Source organism: Convolutriloba macropyga, chromosome 15 (genome assembly GCF_964194025.1).
Source record: "Convolutriloba macropyga chromosome 15, txConMacr16.3, whole genome shotgun sequence".
Classification (NCBI taxonomy): domain Eukaryota; kingdom Metazoa; phylum Xenacoelomorpha; order Acoela; family Convolutidae; genus Convolutriloba; species Convolutriloba macropyga.
In genome coordinates, this window is record NC_134482.1 from 46,699,043 (window position 1) to 46,708,951 (window position 9,909).

General features: G+C 36.9%; 1 protein-coding gene across 1 annotated transcript; it reads right to left on the minus strand.

Moving 5' to 3' along the window:
* Positions 1–1,815: 1,815 nt before the first annotated feature.
* On the minus strand, positions 1,816–9,685 carry LOC142354242 (sperm-associated microtubule inner protein 4-like). Its single transcript, XM_075406497.1, has 5 exons — positions 9,414–9,685; positions 9,013–9,141; positions 5,430–5,739; positions 4,701–4,742; positions 1,816–2,026 (listed from the first exon to the last, which is right to left on the minus strand). The coding sequence occupies exons 2-5, from the start codon at positions 9,138–9,140 to the stop codon at positions 1,886–1,888; spliced, it is 621 nt and encodes a 206-aa protein (XP_075262612.1). The 5' UTR covers position 9,141; positions 9,414–9,685; the 3' UTR covers positions 1,816–1,885.
* Between the last annotated feature and the right edge of the window lie 224 nt (positions 9,686–9,909).

Below are 9,909 nucleotides of genomic sequence, written 5' to 3' on the forward strand. Positions count from 1 at the left end.
ATGACTTTGTATGGTTAAGAATTTTTTCGACTTTTATCAAGAATGAAATTTCTGAAGTCTGTCGGCTTTATTTTTTTTTGAATTATTCTATTATGATTTCCTAGAAAACATATATGATCCTTGTAATACTAATAAAGAATCATACAAACCAAATATGACCTAGTATGATTATTAGGAATCATATATGATCTAGTATGAAATCAAAGAAAACTGTATTATGAGTGACCCGGGCTTTTACTAAAATATTTGGGACTGTGAAAATGGTTTCCTTTGTATCATGCGATACAAAAATAGTTATCATGCGACTTGTTTTCATTTTTTTTGCAATTATGACTACTTGTTGGCTAAAAAGTATGTCTGTTAATTTTTCAATCGTCCATTTGACCGGCCACGCTCTATTTGTTATACGCAAAAATTTGGCAGCTTTTTCCTGAGTTTGGCAATATAATCACAATAGTCTGGAGCTCGATTTATGAAAATACCAGATTCGACCCATTTTTGGTACAAAAAGACCCTACTCAATACATATTGCAAATAAAAAAGTTTGTCTCGACTTATCAAAATCCAGTCCTGACATAACCCTGAGAACAAATGACAAAATGATGAACTAGACTTTAACAAGGGTTATCGACTATGCAATTAACGTGAACATTTACCCCTTCCTCCCCTCTACGTACCCCCACCCCCACAACCCCACCTCAAAAAAGTGGATTTCTAGTTCACGTTTGTTCAAATTCGAGCCCCAGACTAGTGTACTAGCTTTTCGGCTCGGATTTGTTTGTTTTTGTTTATTATCTGGCAGTGACCGGAGTTCTCAACGCTGAAAAAACAAATGTGGTGAACTTTTGCAAGAATTGCGGTGAAAGGCTGTGAGTTATTTTTTTCGCTGCATTCAATGCATTTATTTCCACCTATTTAGCACATTTCTGACCGCGCTTCACATCAAAATCATTTTCTGAATTCTTACAGAATCCAAATGTTTTTAGCGCTCCTAACGTTTCAACTGCAGACTAAGTGCAAATTAGTTAATTTAAATGCGCTCTGACCAAAAGGGAATTGATGGCACCAGTCGTTGCTTTGTGCCATATATGACTTTGTATGGTTAAGAATATTTCGACTTTTATCAAGAATGAAATTTCTGAAGTCTGTCGGCTTTATTTTTTTTTGAATTATTCCATTATGATTTCCTAGAAAACATATATGATCTTTGTATGACTACTAAGGAATCATACAAACCATCTATGACCTAGTATGATTATTAAAATCATATATGATCTAGTATGAAATCAAAGAAAGTTGTATTATGAGTGACCCGGGCTTTTACTAAAATATTTGAGACTGTGAAAATGTGTTCCTTTGTATCATGCGATACAAAAATAGTTATCATGCGACTTGGTTTCATTTTTTTTTGCAATTATGACTACTTGTTGGCTAAAAAGTATGTCTGTTAATTTTTCAATCGTCCATTTGACGGGCCACGCTCTATTTGTTATTATACGCAGAAATATGGCAGCTTTCTCCTGAGTTTGGCAATATAATCACAATAGTCTGGAGCTCGATTTATGAAAATACCGACCTCGACCCATTTTTGTTACAAAAAGACCCTGCTCAATAAATAATGCAAATAAAAAAGTTTGGGTCGACTTATTAAAATCCAGTCCTGACATAGCCCTGAGAACAAATGACAAAATGATGAACTAGACTTTAACAAGGGTTATCGACCATGCAATTAACGTGAACATTTACCCCTTCCTCCCCTCTACGCCCCCCCCCCCCCCCACCAACCCCACCTCAAAAAATGTAGATTTCTAGCTCACGTTTGTTCAAATTCGAGCTCCAGACTAGTGTACAAGCTCTTCGGCTCGGGTTTGTTTGTTTTTGTTTATTATCTGGCAGTGACCGGAGTTCTCAACCCTCTGTACCCACTGTTGTACTTTGAGAGGAGATCCTCCATAGTCTTGGGAGAGGACATAGTCTTCTCAATGTTACTGGGAGGGTTCATTCTTCCAGGGTAAGTCAAGTTCTCCTAAAACAGAAATTGCGTGCCCATAAGATTGATTAATTTGAATAATCTGACGTCTTGATCTGAAATTATGTAAATTTGTAATCAACTATATTTCTCCTGTTTTATTACTATCAACCCAGGCTTAGCCTTTTTTGACCAATCAGAAGAGCAGGCTCGACCCAAATTGCCTATGAAAAGACCTTATCTTGGCCCATTTTCTTTGCTTCGGGATTTTTTTTCAATTCTCGACTTTAAAACGACCTGCTTCTAGATTTTTGGCTCAACCTAATTTTTTGCTTCTGTAATTTTGCTGGACTCAAATTAACCTCGCTGGATTTTAGCTCGTCTCAATTATTCTGCACGATTTTTTCTCGACTAAAAACATTAAATACAAAAACAAGAGTAAAAGCAAAGGTTCTTCTATGAGTCTGCATTTCTGCCTCAAAATTTGTACGTTCAATTTTATTGCTTACTATTGGTTATAACGTAGTCAGCATGTATGCGCCGTCAATTTTTGCGGCCCAGAAGAACCAAAAATCTATCATAAATCTGCATTGTTGCTTCAGAAGAATCAAAACTTATTTTGCAAGGGTAAACAGCTGAATAATGCAACATTTTGATCATGGCTAATGGGAAGATGACCGCTACAACTCAACAATATTCAATAAACCAATGTGGTAATATAGTCCAGCTGCGATACCTGTTTTATCTTAAGATTTCCAAAGATTCTAATTCTTCCGGTAGTTTTCTATCAAAGTATTAGGTTAGACGGCGGTGGTGCAATCCTGTGTGGTCTTGGTCCGTTGCTGCTTCTGTACGCAAAGAAGAAAACATTTTTAAAAGATTTTTTGAATTTGAAAAAAGCAGAATTGGGAAAATAATTTTGCTCAAATCATGAAAGGACCATGTTGGACCCGAAATCTCTGAGAAAAGATTTTTTAACTCGTCCAAGGAAAATACTTTTGCTCGATTTTAACAGACTGCTTGACTTTGTGTTTTTGGTCACTTTTACACTCCCCCCCCCCCCCCACTAGACTGCTTGAGCCTTTCATAATTCGAGGGCTATACCTGGGAACTGATCATTGCTTGTACACTCCCTTTGCCCTGATGTCTTAAATCTGAAATTGGAATTGAAGTATTTTTTTAATAGTAGTTTCAAAATTGACAGTGCCAGTGGTCAAAATGCCAGAAGTTGCTATCTACATAGCTAAAATTTGACTTTCGTTGATGTTCCTCAGTTTAAAAACCTCAAATTCGTGCACTAGAGATAGATTACGTGGCTCTGCTTGAAGTCATTGATATCTTTGGCGTTTATATAGAATCGCGCAGCAATTCGGGATGTTCAGCCAAAATTTCGACGTGACTTCCGCAGAGTTGCCTAACCTCGCTTAAAACACTCAACTTGCACTTTTTAAAGTGACGAAAGTTCATGAAAGTCAAACTTTTGGCTAAGTATAAAGTAACTTCTGGCTTTTTAGCTTCTTGCACTGCAAACTGTTTGCATTTTATATTGTGCTGGTGCTTGTTTGAAAGCTTCAGAAGTCAGTCCAATTTTTTGGCAGAACATCTTGAACGGCAGTGCGGTTCTCAATAAACGCCAGAAGTTCTCAATGACTTTGAGCAGACGTAGCGTATACTTTCTATGACGTTGCCGAAGAAGTCAAACATAATTTCACGTGGCAAATTAGCAAAGACGAAAAACCAATGTAATCTTAATTAGTGTTTACAATAATTGTTTTTCGGTTTTGTACAGAATTCTTTGCAGAAGACAGAATATCTATCAGAAGTAGACAGACGTATACGATACAAGCTGTAACAGCATATGACAGAGGTCTTAGTAATGGTTAAGTGACTCTGCTTGAAGTCACTGAGAACTTCTGACGTTTATCGAGATCCACGGAGCGGTTCGAGATATTAAGTCAGAATTTCGAAGTGACTTCTGCAGAGTCACTTAAGCATGCTTAAAACACGAGAAGTGCACGTTTTAAAAGGACGAATGTCAACGAAATTCAACTTCTGGTTAAGTAGCAACTTCTGGCATTTTGATTTCTGGCACTACAGACTTTCGGCATTTTAAAATGTGCACGTGAGTGTTTTAACCCATATCAACAGCTGATTTGTCCAGACAGACCGTCCCAGACGGAAAGTACCTATGTTGAGAATTTCGAGTGGTCAAATATATTCTCGCATTCAAAAGAGCCTTTGTCAACACTTAAGTTCCTTCAAAATTATATATGGGCAGACTTTCGTGCTTTCAATAATGTTAATGTTTCCATACTGTGTGATTTTGAACTCCATCGTTTATTTAGGTCTGAACATAGGCACTTTCGGCCTTCAACTTAGCCGGGTAACTTTTTGAGATTTACGAGCAAATTAGGAGATTTAGATCTATTCTGTCCCCCCCCCAGTGTTTTTTATGACCCCCCAGTTGCAAATTATTTGTTGTTATATAGCACGTTAGTATGTAATAAAATAGCACGTGCGCCTTGGGGTCATGAAAGGTTTATGCGTTTGTGCTCACTAAGCGGAAAGGGGGGGGCAAAGCAGAGTAGATCCGGAGATTTTGATACTAAAAATGCGTATAATGAGTAGATTCTGAGAGGTGGAATATGTATGTTGCAAAATATCACCAACTAAGATGAAGGGGCGGGGGGGGGGGGGTGTACAAACGGAAAATATCAAACTTCAAACGCACCATGTGAAATCGGCCGATGATGTCAGGGTTGGAATGCAGAATCTGAAACAAAACAGAAATTTTGGTTCACAATATTTTATTGCACCCCGGGTGAGGGGGAGGAAATATGAATCGAAAATTAGCCTCTGGGGTGAGTACCCTCCCGGACGATAATTCAATGGTCTGTATCGTGCTTATTGTCGCACTAATTCAAACCATAATCGAGTTGTCTCGAATCTTATACTGACACTTTCGGATCACGCATTAAGCAAACGTTTAATTTCAGGGTCTTTCCAATTATAGCCCCCCCCCCCCCCCCATTAAAATATAGCCCACCCCCCATTATGGCATAATTACCATGATTGGGGGGGGGGGGGGATTATAGGTTATCTGACCACTAAGCTGAGGGGGGGGGGGGGGGGGGGAGGGGGGCTATAATGGAAAAGACCGTAATTTTATTTAAAAAATCAATTGACTAACTTTTCTAAAAACAGCACACACTGAAACATAATTTGAACAATAATGTTGTTAAGATAAAACTTTTTGATAATAAAACGTCGAGATACACACAAACATGCGAGATTCTTAATCGTGTTCCAAGATATTAGGCTTTTTTGCCAAGATACCATCAACCATATCAAAATCGATCATTAACATTCAGCTTAGCAAGAAACAACAGTGATAATCATAGAGACATGGAGAAATATAGCCACATTTGACCGGGGGGAAGGGGTCCATATTTTCACTAACTGGGTTTGCTGGTCGGTAATATCTGGAAAAGACAATCGGATCCGAAGTTCTCTTCATTGGTGAGTCCGGATACCCTCTACGTCTGGCAGCTTCATTGTTAAAATCAAACGAAGTGCTTCTGTCCAGGTAAGTTGGGTATGGAAATATCCCACTGCCGAAGTGCTTGTGCCCCTTGGCAACGAAGACCGGGGGTTCCGCTTTGGGTCTGTGTGAGTCTGGAAGCATTAGGGAGCCGAGACCAGCGTAGCTTCTGTCGCGACCCCAGGGTTGCTTGGGCAAATGGCCAACTTGGTCTTTGTACCGAACGAACCTGTGTTTAAAGTTTATTCAAAGAATTTTTGAGAAATACCCGGGTCGAGGTTTTTGGGTAAATTTTTGTAAGAAATTTGCCACAAAAGTCGATGCGGTGAATTTTCGTAAGAGATGCGGTAAATTTTGCGGTGAATTTTTGTACGAAAAGCGGTGATTGCGGTGAATGCGGTGAAAATAAATATTTCACCGCATTTCACCGCATTTTTTTAAAAAAATTCAACGCAAAATTTACCGCATCTCTTACGAAAATTCACCGCATCGACTTTTGTGGCAAATTAATGTAAGAAATGCGGTGAAAGTGGTGAATGCGGTGAAAAAAAAAATAATTCACCACATTTCATCGCATTCCTTACAAAAATTCACCGCGAAATTCACCGCATTTCTTACAAAAATTTACCGCATATGTTTTCCAAAGTTTACTCAATCTAATTTAAATTCACAAGAAATTGCTAGGATGTAAGTGACAGGTGGCCCAGTGGACTAAGCAGTTGAATGCATGTAGGGGGTGAGAGGTTCGAATCCGTGTGGGAAAAATTCTTTTTTGTAAGAAAACTGAGAATGCTGTGAAAATAAATAATTCACCGCAATTGACCGCATTCACCGCAAAAAGATGTAAGAAATACGCGGTGAAAATTATTTTTTTTCACCGCATTTCACCGCATTTCATACTAAAATTCACAACCAAACCTCGATCCGGGTAAGCAAAAAATTGGACTCAAAATTGCCAGGAGTAAAAAACCAATTTCAAAAAATTTTAGATTCGGAATTGCGGATTGAGAATTACAACATTGAGAACCAATTGCGAAAATTCTATTTGCAACACGATAGAAAAAAATTTCCTATAGAAGAGATAGAAAAGAATAAAAATTGTTCAAAATAGGAGTGGAAACTTTTCACGTTGCAGAACAACTCGCCTTGTTACTCAACTTTGAAGTTATTTAAAATAAAAAAGACTTCTAAAAAATTTATTCAAGAGAATGGTTGTTGAGAATACACAATTTCAGTTGATAGTTCTTCTCTGCTTTCTTAACGTTTCTTCCTCATTTTGTTGCCACCAGTCTCTTCAACAATGATTTCATTGATAATTTCTATGATAACGTAAAATTCTTACAAAATTATAGTAAAGTAAAGACAAATTAACGGGATAAAAATTGACTGCTAGGATTTCGCCACTTAATTTTAGATGAGGTTTAAATGCAACAAACGTCAAACTAAACGGCGATATTTTGCGTCATGAAAGGTTATAATCCGAGAGCATAAAAACTGTTATTATAAAATGTGGGAAAATAATTGTATCGAATTAGGCCTTAATAATAAGAAAATAATGGCAATTGTTTCGATTCGGGTCAAGTTTAATTACTAGGTATCATTTTCTGCTTCACACCCTGTGGCTTATAGAGGACCGTTCAAAAATAACAAAGTTCCAAATTAAGTTGAAAACATTCTTTTAAGAAAATATTGTAAGCCATGCTTTTCAAGTATTTAAGCGTCAAGGCTGTCATACGCTATGACAGATGACAACTTTTTTATCACAATTTTGTTGTAAATTACCTTGAACGAAGTTTACCCAGTTTGAGGTTTTTTTGTTTTCATACCAGTATAAAACTTGATTTCAAACTGTCCCTAATTGATTTCTTAGTACCAATCTAGTATAAAATTAAAAAATCAAAAAATCATATATGATCCTTGTATGATTACCAAGAAATTATAAATCTTTTTTTCCTTAATTTTATTTTCTTCCTTTTTGTTGATTCCCCCGTGAAACGACATCACTTATGCGATTCCCCCGCATCATTTTGTGATCCGCTCAAGTAAACTGCAGTGCAACAAGTAGGTGGAGAACAAAACTATCTTTACGACTCCAGTTTTTATATTCTCTGAAACTAGTTTTTATCTTTAAATGCTCAGTCATTAAAATAGCTTAATTTTTTTGCCTTTTTTCAAATAACATTCTAAATGATTTGAATCCAAATTCATTGTTTTAACGCAACCAAATAATCAATCGTGGACTGCACATACGTTAGATTAAATTTTATTGCCCCGCTGGCTTTTTTATACCGGAAATTATGTCATCAGTCAAGGTTTTGTGTACCATATATGACATTGTACGATTTTCAAGAATTTTCTTCTTTTTTACTGAAAACAGAAATTATACATTTTTCCGTCATTCAATTTTTTTGTATGATTTTTTTTACGATTTTCAAGAATCTTATATGATCTTTTTATGACAACTAAGATGTCATATATGACCTTGAATGATTACTAAGAATCATAGATGACTTGGCATGAAATCAAAGAAAGTTGTATGATCGGTGACCTGGGTGCTTAAATTTAAAGTACCAGTACGCGTTTGAGACTATACAAAAAAGTGAGCACAACAATTGTCCTAACTCAATTGAACGAATCGTTCAGGTTCTCTAATTGGCTTCTTTGAATTATAACAACGTGCAATTTTTGTCAAGTTATGGTTCCACTATCTAGTAGACAATGATTATAATTTTTTTGCTTTTCAAAAAATTTTTGAAAAAATATGAACAGTGAATTAGTTATAACAAACCGTTGTTTTTCTTGTTTGTCAGAGCATCAAAAAAATTTTGAATAATGGTCTTAGAAGAAATTTTCAGGGGATACGGCAACGTGTTCGACAGTTTTACCAAACATCGTGAAAACTAACCACTTCCCAAGAACGTAAAAAAGCCATTTTCAAGAGTTATATTCTAATTTACGTCAAAAATTTCGAAATGTGATGAAACCGCCATTCTTTACAGCTCATTCATATCATCTCTTTTTTTGCTGTCAGTTCATTCTCTGCTTGATTTCTGTTCACTTTGAGATGTTGAAAATTTAATTTCTCGTGCCTTGTTCTTCCAATTAGCCACTTGTCCTCAAAAGTTCCAGCATCTAATTTTGTTATATTTTGGCAACAAATTTTGTGAGAAAACAGCTGAGATAACTGACAAGCGAAGATATACTCAACGCATTACAACGCCCAAAAGAAAATTTCTCGCATAATAAAGCGCTGAAATAGTGCTTACACCCCGCACGGCACGGGTACCGACCCAAACAATGAAATCAGACATATCTGCATTGACATTTTATTCGGAGTTATTGTCGCCTTGAAAACAGAGGAGGTCGATATAGCCGGATTGACGTCTACCAGAATGAGAAAAAGTCAAGCGCGATTTTGTAAATTTCTTCTTTGGAAAAACTGGGCGAATGTCCGGAGTCCTATCGGTGGTCGCTTAGAAGAACCCAATTTGGGAAATCTTACCTTCTGTCCAGGGTGGTTATGGGTTTCTTATCAGTGTCTGGAAAGTGGGTTTCATTTGCCGAGAATGTCTTTGAAACATAATCTTTCCAAACGTGTGTGCTGTACAATTCTCGATCATACGTACCCATTCTATAATCCCGGGTTGACCTTTCTTGGCAACCATATCCAAGATCCCTACTTGGTTCCAAACGCGCCATACAAAATGTTTATTCCATATTCTTGCCGGTTTCCAAGTTTCGTCATCATATGCATTTTTTTTGCGTTTCAGGGATTCGATGGAGGGGTTGGTGTAATATGGCATAGTTTGAAATTTCGTACGGTCAGGTATATGGTTGCTAAGTTTTCGTGGTTACCGTATATGGCTAGGATATGATTGCTAAGATTTATTTATGGTGGTCAACCCGGGATTTCTCCAAATCAAATAAGCTAAATAATTTTTTATTAATTCACAAACAAACCGACCATGCAGTTAATGGTCGCTAGGCCGGCGTTTAAAATAAAGCAGGCAGGTCCGCGTGGTTATTGTAGATGAAAGACAAAAATAATAAATCGCTCTATGTTTAAGTATAATAAATATAATCTTTTGTTGCTTATCTCTCTCTCTATTATGCTTAAAAATCACGCCGTCTTAATTCTTGAGACTAGTAGCAGATGTTTAAAATTTGACGGAGAGATTTTGCGCGCTTTTGAGTGCTTATTTGCTCAATTTGAAGTGAACTTTGATCAAATTAAGCTTTAGTTGAGGCAAGCCACCAAACAAAAAATTAGCTAATTGTTTTTTTACACTAGTTCTTAAAATATCTTACATGCATGTCTTAATCAGACATCAGTTTGGGGGTAATCAGGAGGCGGGGGGGGGGGGGGTAATCGGGTACTAAACTGCGAAAAATTGAACAC

Excerpts from the sequence above, each read along its gene's own strand:
- LOC142354242 (XM_075406497.1), bottom strand. The coding sequence starts at position 9,140 with ATGGGTACGTATGATCGAGAATTGTACAGCACACACGTTTGGAAAGAT. Across the intron at positions 5,740-9,012 it reads ATAACCACCCTGGACAGAAG|GTTCGTTCGGTACAAAGACC; the intron begins GTAAGATTTCCC and ends CTTTAAACACAG. Across the intron at positions 4,743-5,429 it reads ATTACCGACCAGCAAACCCA|ATTCTGCATTCCAACCCTGA; the intron begins GTTAGTGAAAAT and ends GTTTTGTTTCAG.